Source organism: Onychostruthus taczanowskii, unplaced genomic scaffold (genome assembly GCF_017590055.1).
Source record: "Onychostruthus taczanowskii isolate IOZ18803 unplaced genomic scaffold, ASM1759005v1 scaffold53, whole genome shotgun sequence".
In the NCBI taxonomy this organism is placed as follows: Eukaryota; Metazoa; Chordata; class Aves; order Passeriformes; family Passeridae; genus Onychostruthus; species Onychostruthus taczanowskii.
Window position 1 is genome coordinate 80,060 of NW_024502902.1, and position 17,677 is coordinate 97,736.

Genomic DNA, 17,677 nt, shown 5'->3' on the forward strand with positions numbered 1-17,677 from the left:
CAGTGTGGGGAGGACAAGGAGGGAAAAGGGGAAACTGCTCCAGACACAGTGGGCAAGGAATGCCAAAAGGAACACCATTAGTGGCCACACAAGGGTACCAAAACCAGGACTGGGACACAAGGAAAGCAAAGGCTGGCTCCTCCTGGAGTGCTTTGCTGACAGTCTCTCTATCATGTCCCACTAGCTAAACATGCAGCCAGACATCCCCTCTCTCCTAAATCATTACCCCAGCCTTGGAGTCAGTTTTTCTGGGAGAAAGCAAATGCAGACCCTCCTGGATCTTCCTGGTCTCTCTTCCTTTCTAGGGGTAGGTTTTCAGGTCCCTTGTTTATTGAGAGTTATTTTCCAAAAGTGTCTGTTTATATACAATACCCAGTCACACATACCCAGGCAACTTGCTGCTTTGGGAATGTATCAGCAAAAAAGCAGATGAGATTAATGTCATAAAGAAGGCTGGAGCATTCTTTGCTGAACTGGTAAGTGGGTGGGCACAGGAAACTACCAGGAAACTACATGTAGAGGAATGGTTCAGTTGTCATGAGTGAAATGTCAATCAGCATACTGGTGAAAGTACTAAAGGAGGTGATAAATCTAATTATTTTTTTAACTTGTTCACGACCTTTAAAAGTGCCAGTTTTGTTGTATGAAAAGGCCCTTCCTGGCCAAAGTAATCACGGTCACAGTTTCAGCTGTTCTCCCCTTATTTCTGCCCATTCTTGCTCCAGCTTCCACAGTTGTGGAGTATGAAAGGCTGTGATAGCTGTCCCCATGGGACAGGAACAAGTCCAAGGCATGAACTCAGCCCAGGTTCAGCAGGAGCTACTCCCAGCCCCTGGGTTTCCAGGTACCAGGCTGTTCACACCTGGCATTGTGTGCAGAAGTGATCCTGTTTGCAGCACTGCAAGAGCATCATATTCCTAGTGAAGGACCAGGCAGTCCATTTCTGTAAGCAAGGTCTTCTCACCAATTAGGAATGCTGTAACAGTTAATTCACAGGTTTGAAAGTTTCTATTAATAGGATATACTCAATAACATTGGTTTCAATATTTTAACAAGTCTCCTTGTCCTTTCCTTGACCAAATCTATCCCTTTCCCAGTAAATGAAAGTCCTGTACCAGGAATTAGGGCATTTAGGAGCCAGGAAGAGAAAGGGATTGGTCAAAACCTGCTCATTTAAAGAAGGGAACCTCTTTGAGAGGAGGCAGCAATCAGCACAGAAAGCAAAGTATTGTTACATACCAGAAATGTTTATATTTTTCCTGAGACTGAGAATGGCAGGGAGCACAGCATGCAATTTGGAAGAGCTGATAGCTGCAGAGACAAGTAAAGGCTCTGAAGGACAACAGAATGTGTTTCTTCTGCCATTATTTTAGATAATATTTACTTTTTGGTGCAACACTCCTCATTTCCAAAGGAAAACTATTCAATTCTTAAGAGTCTTAGAGTTTTTGGTAATCCTTGGATACATGCTTTCAAAGCCAGAACATGAGGGATTCAAGGGCAGGACACCCAGGAGAAAGTCCAGTATTATGCAAAGATCCCACATGTCCCTTTCCAGAAATGACACCCCTTCCCTTGTCTTCTCTCCTGTCTAAGGCAATGATGCCCTGAGCTGGCTGGCTGAAGACCCATCATCTCTGTGCCAGGTTCTTTCCAAGAGTGTCATAATGTTTATACCTGAACTGATTTAAAGATGAAGAAAATGGATGGAGCTTGCTGTAATGTTAGCTCAGGATGACTGTAATAAGTACTGGCACGGGGATGTTTTTCAGGAAGCAAGGCTGTTATTATGTTATTAAGCTATCTGTTGAGCACAGGTAGCTAAGCAGAAGGAATGACACAAAGCTATTCACAGTGCAGCCAATATCACTGGTCAAACATAAACATGTTAGTTAGACATATTCCAGAGCGCCATGCACCATCTCTCCCCAGGCATCTGCTTGCCTTATTACTCGTTTTAATAAAAGATGCTATCTCAGTCCCTGCACCTCAGTCCCTGCTTCCTCCCCCATGCCTGGCTGAGCTGAGGGGCTGCAGCATTCTGCCATTTGCTGTGACACTGAAGCCAGTGGAGAAGGGCTGGCCCAGGGCACTGGGCAGAACTGGGCACTCCCACCCCGCAGCAGGGAGCAGAGCCAAGCAATGCCAGCAGCAAGAAGGTGCAGGGAGCAGAGCTGACTCAGAGGGAGAGCACAGCCCTCATCCTGCTGCCTGAGAACTCGGGGTTGTGGGTGCCTGTTTCCCAAAGGGTCAGACCCTGCTGCTGTCCCTGACTCTCCTTGTCAATTATCCTTCCCACTACCAGCAGACAGCTTGCTTGTCCAGGGCTGCAATATTGCCAAAGCAAGCAGGAAACTGCTACCAACAGCCTCCCACCTAAAGGCACTTCCAATATTACCAGCATTTTGCTACTGGATTGTGTTTAAATTATTTTGGAGATTTGCTATGCAATTCAGCTGTCAAGTGTAATGATCTGTACAATTCCCTTGCCTTCATTTCTATTGGAAAGAAACAGGGAGTTCTCAGGTGTGATTTGGTTTGTCTTGAAGCAGATCAACTGCAACTATCCTGGAAGTGCCCCTTTCTCTCCACCAACTGTAGTGGGAATCCACATGACTGCCTCCAATGAAGAAGTCTGCTCTGTAGACACCTAGGAGTTTATTTGATTGTCCATACTCTGCTGCCTAGGGTCATTTGGGGTCTTCTGCGTCGTTAGAGTGAACTAATGCTCCAGAAGGAGCACTAGATTCCCACAGCTCTTGTATCTTCTATGCCACCCCTATGCTGTTCATTGAGTAACAGGTAACAGAGCACCTTCAATTAATTATTTATCTATGCTGGTGTACCAGAATTAAGTCCTTGCACTGGACTGGGTACTACATATCAGCTGGCCATCTCACCTCTGAAACAGCCAGGGAGATTGAGCACTCAATCCATTTGCTCTGACAAAGGTGATTTGAGATGCCTAAGGGTATCCAAAACATCCGCACAGGACTGCCAGATCTGATAGAGAAGGTATGGGAAATTCATGTGCTCCTGCAGTGGTCACTGGAAGTCCAGCAGGAGACACTGGAGCATCTCAAATGATGCTATGCTGGTGTGCAAGCAATTAAAGTGAGGCCCCAGGCAATCCAGGCAACCACACCTGGGAGCATTTCAGTGTACACAGAAATAGGCACCTGCACCCAGTCAGCCAGGACAGTCCTTCTGACCTTGCAGCTGTTTGGGAGCTGAAACACTCAGTTCACATTTAGGTAACAACCATCAGACATCTAAATTTAGGTGCCTCTATCTGCAGGTTACATCCTGTCCCTAAAGCGAGGTGACAGCCATCTCACCTTTCTGGTGTGATCACTGTGCCACTTGTACTCACACATGCAGACCAGTGGTGCCTCTCCACCCTCCTTGGCACAGCATGAGAGCCACGGACACCATGTCTCACTACAGTGAGTCAGCAGCCCTCAGGCTCCTAAATCACTTGGGATTGTTTTTAAATGTAGCCCCATTAGCCTTCTGAAAGTACAGGTTATGTTTGATGACTGACTCTCATGGATCTCTCAGGCATTCTGAAAAATATCTGTGTTACTTTTATCTTTTCTTCTTTTCTTTCCCTGATATAATTTGACATGGTTTATTCCATGAGGTCTTTTGTGTCTGTGCAAATGTAGGGAAGTAGCTGGCAGTCCATAATGTGCTCTGACAAGATGCAAATAGGCTGGCAGTGACCAGTGACCTTTGAAAGCATCTTGGGATGCTTTCCTAAGACAAGTTGGGTCCCACTGAGATGATGCTAAACCCTTCTCCATCTTTACTTATTTTCTCTTCTCATTTTTCATAACTGCCTCCTTCCTGACTGGCTCACTAAGCCCAGGACCTGCTTTAAAGTTTAGATTAATTTAATGGAGAGAAACCTGGTATGTCCTTTCCTAAGAAGCCTCAGGATTTTACACTGAAATAAAAGTAGGAAGGGCATGAAGAACTGTCTTGGGGCTCAGCATGGCCCACCCCGCAGTGACTGCACTGAGTGTTGCCTTTCACTGGATCCTGCAATTCACTGATCCCTGCAATTCACTGATCTCTGCAAGTCCTCATGTACTTCTGTGAGTTGTGGAAGAGAGGACTCTCCTATGAGTTTTGTGGCAATCTCCACATGTGAGATTCAAAAAGGATCAGCACCAGAAAGAAGCCAGAAGCCCTAAAACAAACAAAATTAACAAGCAGATGAGACACCTGTGGGCACTTAGACCTCGGCACAGGCACGTGCAACTGCTCTACCCCCTGGTTTTGGGAAGGAGCGCAAACTTTGTGATGGGGATTTTTAGGTTTGGGGCTGTGTGTAGGGACTGAGTGCTTCATGTGGATAGGCCCTGATGTCAATTCCTTAATCAGGATAGTGAAATACTCCCAGTGAGTAATATTTAAAACAACAAATGAAGTCACAAACACATTGGATATTCTCGAGGATTTAGATGGGGCTGTGCTGATAGGTGTGTCAGGCAGAGGCATAAAATGTAGAGCAAGGGGGAATTTGTCATTGCCTTTGCTCATTAACTGTTTGGGCCAGCAATTTGGACAAAGTGACTCAGTGCTCGCGAGCAGGCAGGACCGAGCCTTCCGAGAGCAGGGCTGGTCTGAGCGAGACACAAGGAGAGCCAAGCTGCCCCTTTCAGGAAAGAGGCCGGTGGCTCTCAGCGGCACGGGTGGAAGGGACGAGCAGAGCAGCCGTGTCCCCACACGCAGAGGCAGCACCTGTTGGGAGCCCGGAGGACACAAACCAGCTCCGGATCCACGCTTGCCACTCGCTCCGGGCACTGCGGGCCCGCTCACACGCCGCAGCCTCCTCATCGCCTGCCGTGCCAAGCAGTTTATCTGGGAGAAAGCAGGCAAAGACACAAAAGGCTGGGAGCAGGGAGGGGACGCACAGCTATTCATAGTGGCGGTCCCCACCCACGGGTGCCAGGAGCCAGACAGGGGAGCACCTTATCAGGTGCCCGGCCGAGCAGCACTCAGCGCGGCCCCAGAGCTCCATCCCCACCCCGACGCGGGGTGAGTGCCCCGCTGACGTCAGGAAGCCTTACTTCATTTCCTGGCACCGGGGCCGAATTTTCACAGCCGTGTCCTGTGGGAGAGGAGAGGCGGTGGAACTGGAATAGGCGTGCTCAGCCCCACCTCCTCAGCCCTCCAGCTGTTAAAGCTCCCAGGAGCGGCGGGCGCGGAGCTGCTGCTCGGCCGGGCTTGCGGGAGCGGAGGTGCCCGGGTCCTGGTGCGCTGGGAAAGTGCCTCTCCTAGACGGAACCTCCTGCTGCCTTCTCCAGGCAGGACCCAGAAAGGTAATTCAAGGCAGTGCGTTGCAGGATCCAGGCTGGGCCTGCCTTCTGCAGCTGGCTTGGGATGGCTGCAGGACCATGGCTGTGCGGGCACGGGGTGCCACAGTGACCTGAGAGTGCCTCCCGGCCCTGACTGGGGCTGGGAACACGTTCCCGGGAAACCATTGGAAATTTCTGGGTGAATGGGTGTATTTTATTTACAAATATCAATGAGAAAGGAGGGTCAAGTTGGAGGCAGAAGACTCCTCCTCTCTCAAGCGAGAGGTTGAGATTTGGGGAGTGCTGTATAAGCTACCACAGCACAGGCTTCTTTGCACAGACTGCAGAGCCCCTTGGAATTCCTGGACGCTGCTGTAGGTGCTAGATGAGCAGACACCTTCTGGGGAGCAGCACTCACTCAGGAGACAGGGTAGAGACTCTTCATGCCTCATCATGCCTTGCAGGACATCTACCCTGGACAAAAAGAGAAGGCAGTAAAAAATGGTTGCAAGTGGCCCAGTTCTCCAAGTCAGGAAGGTTATTTCCATCCCGTTTGTTTCTCTGGCTGTGGTGGCTGGCTGTGGCAAGCACCACTGGCTGTCAGCACTGGTCAGGACCCAAAGCTATGGGTGTGCTCCGTGCTGTCATCAGGTCACTCACGCAGGTTCTCTGGGCTCTCCACGTGCCTCGACAGCGAGCACCAGTGTGTATCTGCCAGAGCTGTGAGCAGATAAGCTAATCTAATCGACAGTAAATGCCGGTGGATAAAATTTTAGAATTTTCTCTCTAGATTTTCAGAAATTTATTACTCATAATTGTCCAGATAACCCAGCTATCTGTGCAAGAGATCATAAATCTCCAAAATTTTGTGTACATTGATTGTGAAAACTCCTTCGTGTCTTATCCACTTATTCCATGCTCTTCATGGGAGTCCAAAGTTCCTGCATATTTGAATAATTTGCATTTTATTGTAGCCAGCCTTTTGAAGAGCTGCACATCTTTTATACAGTGAGGTTAGAAGCTGAAAAAATATTTTCCCGATTCAGTTATTAGCAGGTCCATTGAAGCATATGTGAGGCTGGGAATGAGTCAGTGGTATTTTCACCCTTTGTTCATTCCTTGGTTAGATCAACTGCACTTATTAAAAACACAATCAGCACTCACTAAAACCTGCTGGAAGGGTTTGAGAACCAACTTCATGAGTGCAGTATGTTGTTCTGGAGCAGGAAAATTAAGGCAAATGACACAGTGAGCACTAAAGTCTAAATTTTGCAAGGTTGGTTTTGTTTTTCCGTCTATTAGTAGGAAAATTAAGGCAAATGACACAGGTTGGTTTTGTTTTTCCGTCTATTAGAAAGCCCCTGTTTTTCCAGGACAGGTTTGCTCCTGTTTCATTGTGATATTGTATCTAAACTCCTCTTTTGATAGATTTTAGAGACTCAAGCCTAACTGAGGAGTTTAGTATTTAGAAATCAGTACCTGTCCCCTAGGGTCTAAACTCCCTCTGTGCGTGCATAATGGGCCATGATGTGCCAGAGGCCGACGTGCTGTGGTTTCTGCATATGCTTCAAGCTCCCAAGAAAGTAGGGAACTTAATTCCCCCAAACAGCCCACTTAAGCTCTCCTATCCCCTGGGAGACAGGCTTGCTCAGACAGCACTGAGGCAGCAGGAATGTGTTAGAGACCTTGACATGTGGACTCCTCATGCAGTAGTTTGGTAACTTCTCACACAATGAATAGTGTTGGCTCTGACAAGTCAGGCCTCTAGTCAGTGTGAGGCAGTGTCTTGGGGAGGAGAGTGAGGTCTTTGAGACACTCCTTATTGCTACCCTGCCGTGAAGAAGGAGAAATATGAGTTCAGGGCTAGTGGTTGGTGGCCTGTATTTGCTGTTGAATTTGGAGTGAGAAGGGCTGTGCTGGAGGCATCCGGATTAGTTATCTGCAAGGTAAAAGGTGTTAAAGTTCTCCCTTCATTCATAAGGGTAAACTAAAGCCAAAAGTGCCTCAGAGAATGTAAAAGGGGGAAAATGAATGTAAAAGAGAACAATGAGTTTTCTGTTCTGCATTGTTCCTGTCTGAATCTCCCTGGTACAAGGTACTGGTGTTGTTTGAACTTGTCAGAAGAGTGTAAATTGTGTTATGACTACAGCTGCTCTTGTATCACAGAAGTGACAAGGCAGCTCAGTCTCTGCACTGCAGAGCACCAAGCAAGTACCCACTGCAGTGCCTCACCTTCTACCTGCTCCTCACACTCCTAAAACAACAGCAGGCACAGTGCAGAGGACATGCAAGGTGAATTGCCTCCTCCTGAGGGGCTTGGCTTGCCCTCGATGGAGAGCCAGTGCCGGACTTTGAGATGACTCTGCTGCCATTGCCCCGTGTCCTTAGCACTGTGGTGTCCTTGCCCAGCAAGGTGGGGATGGAGGTCTGTCCTGCCTCTCCTTCCCCACTGCTGACAGTACCCAGATGGTTGATTTGACAGCCTGTGCTTTCTCTTTTTCTACAGCTTTGGAGAGGTTGTTCAAGAAGGCAAGAGGATGACAACGTCGCCTCCCCCAGGCTGCGGCAGCATCGGTGCTGACTACCACCTGCTCTGTGACACAGAGAAGGCCTGGGGGATTGTCCTGGAGTCGCTGGCTGCAGCAGGCATCCTCATCACCATTTTCCTCATCTGCTCGCTCTTCTTCCTCATCTGCAAAGTCCAAGACAACAGCAAGCGGCACATGATCTCCGTCTATTTTTTCTTTCTTTTAGGCACACTCGGCATTTTTGGTCTCACTTTTGCCTTCATCATTAAACTCAATGACAGGACTCGCCCCACTCGCTTCTTCCTCTTTGGAGTCATCTTTGCTCTCTGCTTCTCGTGCCTCCTCACCCATGCCTGCAACCTCAACAAACTGGTGAGAGGAAGAAAGCCCTTCTCCTGGCGGGTGCTGCTGCTCTTCATTGTCTCCTTTGCCCTGGTACAAGTTGTGATCAGCATTGAGTACTTAGTCACCATGCTTGTAAACCAGAGAGAAGAATTCCTGAATATGGGTCGGGAGAATACCAACAAGGACTTTGTCATGCTTCTGATCTACGTGCTCTTCCTGATGGCTCTGACCTTCTTGGTTTCCATGTTCACCTTCTGTGGGCCATATAAAAGCTGGAAGAGGCACGGGGCGCACATCTTTGTCACTGTCCTGTTCTCCATTGCCATTTGGGTGGTGTGGATCACTATGCTCATAAAAGGCAACACAGTTTTGGACAAACAAACGTGGGATGATCCTGTTGTGGCCATTGCTCTGGTGTCCAATGGCTGGATTTTCCTGATAATGTATATTGTCCCTGAAATTTGTTTCCTCACTGCTCCTCTGAAGCTAGAGGACTACCCTCCAGAAAATGACTTCTGCCAACCCAAGTTCATAAAGCAGGCAACTGGAGTGGACAACCGTGCCTACACCCAAGATGAAATTGTGCAAGGTATGGTGAAGTGAATGACTCCACTGCCCCCCCAGCCCTAAGCACACAAGCACCACTCATGACCTAAAAGAGGTGGGAGAGCTACAAGAAAAGATTTGAAGATGATATGATATTCAAAATGAGAGGCTAGGAAAAAGTTTCAGATGGATGAAAGTTTGGAAATGTCCATGCAAATTAATCTCCAGACATGAGGGAAATGAGTGAGGACCAATGCAAAAGCTGAAGTTGTGTAGGAGCAGTGACTGAGTAGGAGACTTACTGCATGTCAGGGCTGAAATATAACTCTTTATGACCTTGCTATGTCTGGGAAGTCCATGTTGAAAATCAGGGGGGTTTTTTTGTCTCTTAGTGGTGCATCACCTCTTCAGTCCCATCTAGGTTATACCTTGGAGGTTATTTATTTCAGTTCTGATCAGGTTCCCATATCCATGTAAGAATGAATCCATCGTCCAAAAAGGAGGCAAGGAGGTCTTTCTTTTCTGTGTGAGTCTTTTGCCTACTTGGACAAAGCAAAATGTTTCTATCAATATAGGTTTCCCAAAACTGTGGGTAGGAGATGTGATTCTTCTGGGTGTGGGTTTGCTACCGGTGTCATTTTGGTCACCTGGAGTCAGGTTTGTGAGGGAATAGCCAAGAAAGGCTGTGCTCTCCCAGGGAATACCCTGAAGGGGGTCTTGTGCATTCAGGTGGGAGGGATTTGGCTGGTGGTGGTGACAGTAATTGTGAGGCAACAAGAGGTGTCTAAACTCCAAGGCCACCTGTGTCCTGTTATTTGCAATACCATTAATTCCTGCTTTCAGAAGGAAATATTTAATGTCCTCCACTTGTGGATTTAAGCCCATTCCTGCCTGGACACTGCATAGTTAGACCAGTCCAAAAGCAGCTGCTCATGTAGCCACAGATCCTCTGAATCTCCCTTGATGTGGTATTTCTGAGCTACTGTGTAATACTAATGCACTAACTTTCCCCTGCCTTTGTCTTGTGACACAGGAAATGTCAACTACTCCCCGTATGCTTCTCACTTTCAGATGAAGGTAAGTTCATTCCCCCGTCACCCCTTTCACCACACGCAGGCTGCAGGCTACTGTTCAGGTGCTGGAAGGAAGGGAAGGAGAAGGGGCAAAGGCAGATGGGCCTAGAGCAGGCTTTGTGAAGGCAGGCCTGTGCTTTGCATGGAGCCAAGTGGTTCTGTCACGTGTTTGTGGAGGTGCCTGTGGCTGGCCGGAAAGAAAGAGCTATGACATGTCCAGGGACACGGGAAGGCAAGAGGGGCCCAGTGTAAAGCGGTTATGGATTTCAATACTTTGGGATTTGGTGCTACATAAGAAGTCCTCTCTTGGAGCACAGTTCCTACATTAGACTGTGCCCTTTCCTCAGGAGAGCGTGCTTATTTCCTCAGCCCATGCCCTGAATGTATTGCCACCAGCAGACACTGGAAGTTGCAGTGCAGATCCAGAGCAGGCAGTCTGCATGTCCACCAGTCCATTCCCCAGTCCTCCTTCAGAACACAGCCTCTTCCACAGCCTTATTGGTCACATTGTCAGGAAACCTTCAGCTCTGTTTCCCCCTTCCTTCCTTTGTTTTCTTTATAAGCCTTGTTTTATTACTTCTGTCCAGTTTTCAAAGGTAAAGAATTCTGTGCTTCCTTTTCAGGCCATTGAAACCCAGAATGATTTCTCCATCCCTCGCCCCAAGGCCCGGACAAGCCCATACCATGACTATACTGGTGGGAAAAGCCCCCAGTAGCAGCTCCCCAGTGAGCAGAGACTAAGTGCCCCTCAGCAGAGGCACAGGGAATGGGCCACATGGTGACAAGGGAGGTGATCCTGCAGAAGAGCCAACCCACACCAGCAAAAAAGGAGAGGGATCCTCTTTCCCTCACACAGGCACCTTTGTAGCTCCCTGTTATTCTTCAGACACAGCTTTCAGACACAGCCCTGGCCATCCTGTCCCTGCTCACTCTGTCTCCATGGAATGGAGCTTCTCTCTTGTGATGGAAGAGCATTCTGGCCTATTTCCAGCAGGAATGCTAGAGAAGCAGGAAGATTATCAGCTGGGTCTGTGACTGGCTTTGGCCCAGACAGGACCTGCTTTAATCAGCTCATGGGGGTGCCTGCACCCCTCGTCTGATGGGAGAAGAGGAAGGAGCAGGAGCATCAGCCCTACATATTCCTTCCTCCTGTCCACCCACATCTCAGGTACTACTGAGGACATCTTTATTTATCCCCTGTTACTTTTGTGCCCACTCCCAGCCCTGCCTGGCTGTCCTCCAGATATCAGTGAAGAAGAGGCAGAGAGAGAGAAAGAATACTCCATTTTTCATTTTCATATTTGCTTTCAGCACCTTCCTCATCATCTAGGAGCCATGCTGGAGATGGGCAAGAAAACTTAAAGACATAAAACCATCTACACCAATTTACCCTGACACATGTTCCAATTCATGTTCTAACAGTTTCCTTTCCAGCTCTGGCTCTGCCCATGTGCCTCAGCTGAGCTCCCCAAGGTGCCTGCCCCCCTGCAAACTCTCCCTCCCCACCCCAGCCATGCCAGGCTGTGGATCCCCAAAGACAAAGCCTCTTCCATGTGGCTCCTTGCAATGCCCTGGTGGGATATAATCCTGTGAACCCTGGATCTCAGCCTCTTCCTGAGTGTGTCTGTGACGTTAACATAAACATTTCCCAAGCATCCAGGTTACAGAGGGCAGACACCCTTCTTCCCAGGCATGAGTGAGCAGAAGTGTGTTTGTGTGTGTGTGGTGTGTGGTGTGTGGACTGCACCCTATTGATGAGCAATGAGTCTGCAGAGTTGAATCATTCTGTAACCTGCTTTGCATTTGATAAATAGCTTTCCATGGTATTTCATATATAACTACAGAGAGCTCTCCCAGTGGGTGTGTGTGGTACACTGACGTCTGACACAGCTGTGTATTTATTTAGTACTTTGTATATGGACTGTTTAATTAATAAAAACCCAAACAGCCTGTCTATGAGAAACTGGTGTTCTTCCTGGGGAATGTGATTCCTGCAATGGCTGGTGGGGTGACAGCAATAGCTCTCTGTGGGTTGGAGTGGGCCACCTCTGGGAGGTTGCACTTAGGGAGAAATGGCAGAGAGATGCTTCTTTGAAGCTGTCATTGTGGACCAAAGATCAGCTGCTTGAGGGTGCAGAAGGAGGGTTAGTAGCTTCTCCATGCTACTTTGATTCAATGTTAGGAGTGCTTAAGAAATGAGGAAATATAAATCCAAGCCACAGCAAGCAAATGCCAGAGAAAAGATGTGAACTTTTCATCACTGCATGTGTCTGTATCTGCTGTGTCAATACTCCTGTATTTATTCACTTGTCTCTTGTTGGGTACTTGCATGATCAAGAATAGGAAATATAGGAGCTTGTAGGTATGAAATTCAGTTTGTAAAAAGATGTCTTTCTGATGTTCTGAATACATGTAATATTTTTATTTGAAAGTAGAAACAATATCAAAGCAAAATCATATCAATGAAGATAACAATTTGTAAACCTTCTGCTAGTATGAGGCTATATTTTCGCTTTTTAGAGAATACTCTCTGATGAGATTCTACATGATGTGTTATGCTACCGCATACCCTTATGCTTGGCAAGTAAACCCCTTCCTCAGGCACAGTGAATCAGGCAGCCTGGGTCTTCCCCACTCTGCCTACCAGCACTGAAGGGCAGCACAAGGACATCTGAGGCTTCTGAATCCCTTGGCATGAGACAGATCCCTCCTAAGGATTGATTTTGAAATGTATCACAGGATAACTTGCCTTTTTCTAGTAAATTTGAGGTGGAAATTATGCTAACCATCCCTCCTTTCTTCCACCTATACAGTCCACAGGTGTAACACAGGATGAGGGAGAAAACTCAAGGCTGCTAATATAATATTGGAGAGCAGGCTGGGAAAAGGGTTTGTGAAGCTGTGATGCAACTTGTTGACTTGCAGACTGAAGGTAGGAGGGATATGCTTGAAACAGCACCTAACTTTCAAGAAATCAGCTTTTCAAGCAGATGTGGTGTCATTGATAGCTATAGTATGTCCCAGGATGATTCAAAAATGTGTTGAAGGAGAGCCAGCTCCTCTGCTTCAGTGGAGTCTGGTGGAACAAAGAGCAGGCTAACAGGAGAAACAGGAGTAAAGTGTGCTCTTACCATGTGTTTTCCATATCCCAGACACTTACCAACTCCTTCACTAACTGCCACAGACCAGAAAGTACCTCCCAATGTGCCTTGGGCCCAGAGGTGGCAGAACTAGGAGGGATGAGAGACATCATATGCACTCCCATTGATTCAGTGGCGATTTTCTCGATTATTTGGTTGTTACTGTGCATGCTGCTTGGCAGAGAATGAAAATCTCCTTCCATGGATTTAAGAGTGCCTTTTAGAGTAGTTTTTTTTAAACCTCTGTAATGACACAAATACTAATCTGCCCAGAGTTATTTTGCACTTGTTTGATACTAAGGCAGCTTTGTGTGAGAGCTCATTTAAATGCCAAAATAAACATGAGTTTGTGTGGAACTTTGCACTGCTGGATAAGGGGTGCTGCTGCACTGCATGTGTCTCACACCTCGGGAGAGACTTTTGGAAAAGCAGCAGTTTCCCCTCTCCTTATAATTGAGCTTAAACCAAACCAGCTTGCCACTTAGTCACAAACACACATCCCAGGGAAATCCTAAACTGGTTGGGCCAGACAGACTGGACCCAAAAGGAACAAGTGAGTTGGGGAGGCAGGATCCTTTTGCTGTTTCTTCTGAAAATCTGTTCACTGGGAGGCCTGTAAGCCCAGTCAGGCTCATCCCTACCCTGTCTCCCTTGGTGGTGGTGGTTGCAGGTGCTCTGCCTTCAGGGACCTCTGGTTTCTGGTCCCTCCTCTCCCTGTTCAAGGAGATCAGAGAGCCAGAAATGTACACACCAGAGAAGGGTTGGCACAGAGCACACCTGGATTATGAAAGCAGCCAGGATTATCAGGAGGCAGGATAAACTGCTGAATTTCAGGTCAGGGGTGTCATGGGAAAAGAGCAAAGAAGGACAAAAACACTATTCAGCCCCAGGACCTTCAGGGTCACCGTCCCATGGCCTTGCCAGAGCTGTAGGGCTCCACGTGCCTGGCCAGCAGTGAACAGGGAGGGTGCAATAAACCCTTGGAGCACAGACCCATGCCAGTGGTAACACAATTTGGAATGGGGAGGAACCTTGCTGGGATCACATCCCAAGTGCTCCCTATCCCTTCTGGCAGCTGGTGCCAGTGCCACCCTCCCTAAACAAGATTTTTCTTTGAGAGGGATTCATCCTCTTCCTACAAGTCCTGCAGTGATTGCTGTGGCACAGGGGTCATGAGTCCCTCTTCCTCAGCTGGGGCCATTTTCTCCAGGCTCACAGGGCCAGGTGATCACTTTAATCAGATCTGCTCCCCAAAGAACAGAATCACAAGACCACAACTTGTGACAACTTTTGGTCCAAGTGTGCATGTTGCTCCTTTGCCAAAGGTGACTCAGGGCTGACAGTACACGTGGTGTGTCCACTGCCCAGTTACAGGAGTCACCTTCTCCCATAAAAACCTTACAGTGAAGGCTTCAGTGTCCTCATCACACTGAACCAGAACCAGAGGCAGCTGAAGAGGAGAAATGTCTCCCATTTTCCCGTCCCTGCCAGAGGCAAAGTGAAGAGCTGGGAGCAGTCTCCTCCAGCCATCCCTGGCAGCTGCACTACAGCCTGTGAGCAACACCTAGAGGGCAACAACACTCAGGAGCAAGAGACAGCATTCAGCCCACCCTACATTTCCACTTACACTCTGCTCTTACACACACACACACTCCCCAGAGAGGGACCAATTTTGCAGCTTCTTAAAGACAAACACGAGATTGAAAAGGTGCCATTGTGAAAGTCGTGTGTGAGTAAAGCATCAGATGCCTCTTGCTCTATTCTGCCCCAAGTAGAATATTCTGCTCCCTTTAAAGTGTAAGCTCACAGAACATGCAGGGAGCTGTGGTTCTGAGAATCCACAGAGTTCTTTTTCCAGCTCTTTCCTACATTTTAGTAGGTTTAGTGGTACTACAGAATCTCAAAGGTTTTGGTCAGATGGGACTTCTGGAGAGGTCCAGTCCAGTTTCTGCCCTGAACAAAGCTCATCTCCAGGACCAGTTTGAGGTAAGCTTTGAATGTCTCCAAAGGCAGAGATCACAAAGCTTTTTGAGGTCCCTATGCTGGTGTCTGACTGCTCTCATTTGGACTTTTTTAAACCTGTGTCTAATCAGAATTTCTCTTCTTGCAACTTCTCTGTCATCCTTTGACCTTTCACCGTGCACATCTGAGAGAAGCCTGATCCCATCTTCTCCGTAGCACCCATGTAGTTAATAGACAAGAGGACCTGGATCCCCCTTAGCCTTTCCTCTGATGACAAAGCAGGTCCCTCAGTCTTTCCCCCTGGTGACATGGTCCAAGCAGCTCCCAACAGTCTCAACAGCTCCCCTGGCAGACTTGTTCCCCTTGATCAAACTCTGTAGCAGTGAGAGACCCAAATTGGACACAGTACTCCAGAAGAGCCTCCTGAGCACTAAATAAAAGCAAATAACCAATTCCCTCACCTTGCTGACTCCACCCTTACTCAGACAGGCTGGTATGTGGTTGGTGTACATTGCCATAAGCGTGCATTGCTGGACAATGCCTTCTTCAGACTCATTTTCCCCAGCACCAGTTACTCCCTTTGCCCTGGAGGAGCTTGTGTGGTTATAAATAGAAGGGACTGAACAGTCCTGAGCTTCCCTCTGTAAGGCAGGTGGTTTTTGACAGGAGCCAGAAATAGCACCTAAGGCCGCTGAGCTGAGGGCTGCAGCTGCCTCTCCCAGGAGGAAGTCCTGGAGAAGAGAACCCAAGAGCCCCTGCTCAGATTTGCCTGCTTTCTGGGGCCCTGAATGCAAGGTGGAGGAGGTGTGCCTCAGTGGCAGCAAGCCCAGCCCTTGAGTGGCAGCAGGTGAGTGTCACTGCAGCCAGGCTGCGGTGGGTGAGCAGCACTCAGTGGAGCTGTGCCCTCTGGGCCACCCGGCCCCGGGGGCTCAGCTGCCTCTGCCCCAAGGCAGCCTCTGACACTGCACTGAGCAGAGAGGGACAATGGCCACAAGACTCTGCCGGGGTCCCTGCCCCACTCCAGCCACCTTGACTCCTTTGGGCCTGCAACATGTCTTGTCCCCTCTCCCTACCTGCAGCACACTCACCCAGTACTTTCCTATTTAGGATTCCTTCCCTCCCTTAAAGTCAACATGTGCTGCCACAGGCAGTTTCTAGGGAAACTGGTGTTTGCTTTGCTTTTGCTATGGTGACGAGTGAAGCACTCTTCTAGATGTGAGTGCCATTTTCTACAAGACATTCTGAAGTGCCAGGCATGGAGCAGGAGCTGCCCTCCTGTCTGACCAGGCTGATTTTATTTGCATCTATCTCCAGAGACAGCCAGGGCTCTGCCTGGCTGAGCGGTTTCTCCCATCAAACTGGTAACAGGTGCATTTGAGGAGAAAGCAAAGGCTGTGGCTTACAAAATGGGCAACTTGCTCTCTAACTAATTAGTCAAGATCTGAAATAGAATGCTGTGTCTCCAACATACATCACTGTCTGCTGTTTCTCTCTCAGAACAGTCTGTAGTGAGGATCATATGCTTGAGTATAGAGAATTGCTGATAATTTTTGATGAGATCTCCAGTCACGGACAGAAAAGGACCTCAATATCCTCCGGTACTGCTCCTTGCTCAGTGCTGTAAGAAACGATGTTTTCCTGCAAATAATCTCTTTCCTGGTTTTGCCAGACCGAACAAGCACACTTGAATCTCGGAGGTTAGGCACCGAGGGGCTGCTCAGTGTCACTTGATCATCCCAGGGCGCCCCTATAATCCAAAAAGCAGGCTGCTCATGCAGGCGCTCTGTTTTAGCAGTGCTCAACCTCCCTCTCTCACTGGCTGTTTGTCCCGTCCTCATCCCCTACCGCAGCCATCTGAGACTGGTGCCAAGGGCGAAATGAACGAGGCAGCCGGCTCCGACAGCGATTCCAGCACCCGCCTGGTACCCGCGGTGCCCTCCAGAGCAGTGGGCCTCGTCCCACCGCGCTAACTCCTGCAGGATTGAAAGCAGCCGACTCGAAAACAGGGAGGAGGCTGTGTTTAGGGTTCTGCTCCCTGAAAGGAAGCGGAGGCAACGCCGGCAGGGCAGGGTCGGTGCGGGGAGAGGAGCCGGCGGCGGGACTGGAAGCCCGCGGGCGGCTCCTCCTGGCATCCCGCCAGCGGCCGCCGGGCGGCGCCCTTGGCCCGCGGAGCGGCCGCGCAGGGAGCGGCTGGAGCCGAGCCGGGAAACGCGCCCGGCTCCCGCCGAACCCGGCCCGCGCAGGGAAACCCGCGGCTCAGCCCAGCTGCGGTGTTAAAACTATCAATAACAACATTATTATTATTATTATTATCATCATCATCATCATCATCATTTTTATTTATTATTAATAATCTTTTCCACAACAATAATGTTATTTCATGGCCTTACACTGAACTTCTGTAAAATTTGCCATTTTGCCACCGTTAAATGATTTCTTTGACCCAGCATGTTCCAATTAAAAAAAACCACAAGCAACTATAACTTTCCAGCTAAAAAAAGGAAGCTTGTCCACTGCGATATTCTGCTTGTTTTATACAGCAGCACAAAGAGTGTGTCTCTGAACTCGTTTTATTTTAGGCACAGTTTAGTTTGATTTCAACTAGCCCCTTCCTGACTGTCTGCACTTCAGCTGCTGGAGGGAAATGGGCTGCCGGGAGACGTTGCTGCCCGTCTTTGGTGAGGTGTCCGTGGTCAAGGAAGATCAGCCAGCACCCAGACCCCGCACTGCAGATTCCTGGTGCTTCACAAGGCTGCAGGACATGGGCAATTGCTGGG

At 48.7% G+C, this 17,677-nt stretch overlaps 1 protein-coding gene across 1 annotated transcript; it reads left to right on the forward strand.

Annotated features, from left to right (window-relative positions):
* The first annotated feature begins 5,182 nt into the window (after window positions 1–5,182).
* On the forward strand, window positions 5,183–11,736 carry LOC121342358 (retinoic acid-induced protein 3-like). The gene is made up of 4 exons (XM_041416731.1): window positions 5,183–5,330; window positions 7,813–8,768; window positions 9,759–9,802; window positions 10,422–11,736. The coding sequence occupies exons 2-4, from the start codon at window positions 7,844–7,846 to the stop codon at window positions 10,512–10,514; spliced, it is 1,062 nt and encodes a 353-aa protein (XP_041272665.1). The 5' UTR covers window positions 5,183–5,330; window positions 7,813–7,843; the 3' UTR covers window positions 10,515–11,736.
* The last annotated feature ends 5,941 nt before the right edge of the window (window positions 11,737–17,677 follow it).

Bases quoted from the DNA above. Each gene is read 5' to 3' on its own strand.
- LOC121342358 (XM_041416731.1), top strand. From the start codon at position 7,844: ATGACAACGTCGCCTCCCCCAGGCTGCGGCAGCATCGGTGCTGACTAC. The intron at 8,769-9,758 runs GTATGGTGAAGT...CTTGTGACACAG, and splicing joins CCAAGATGAAATTGTGCAAG to GAAATGTCAACTACTCCCCG. The intron at 9,803-10,421 runs GTAAGTTCATTC...CTTCCTTTTCAG, and splicing joins CTTCTCACTTTCAGATGAAG to GCCATTGAAACCCAGAATGA.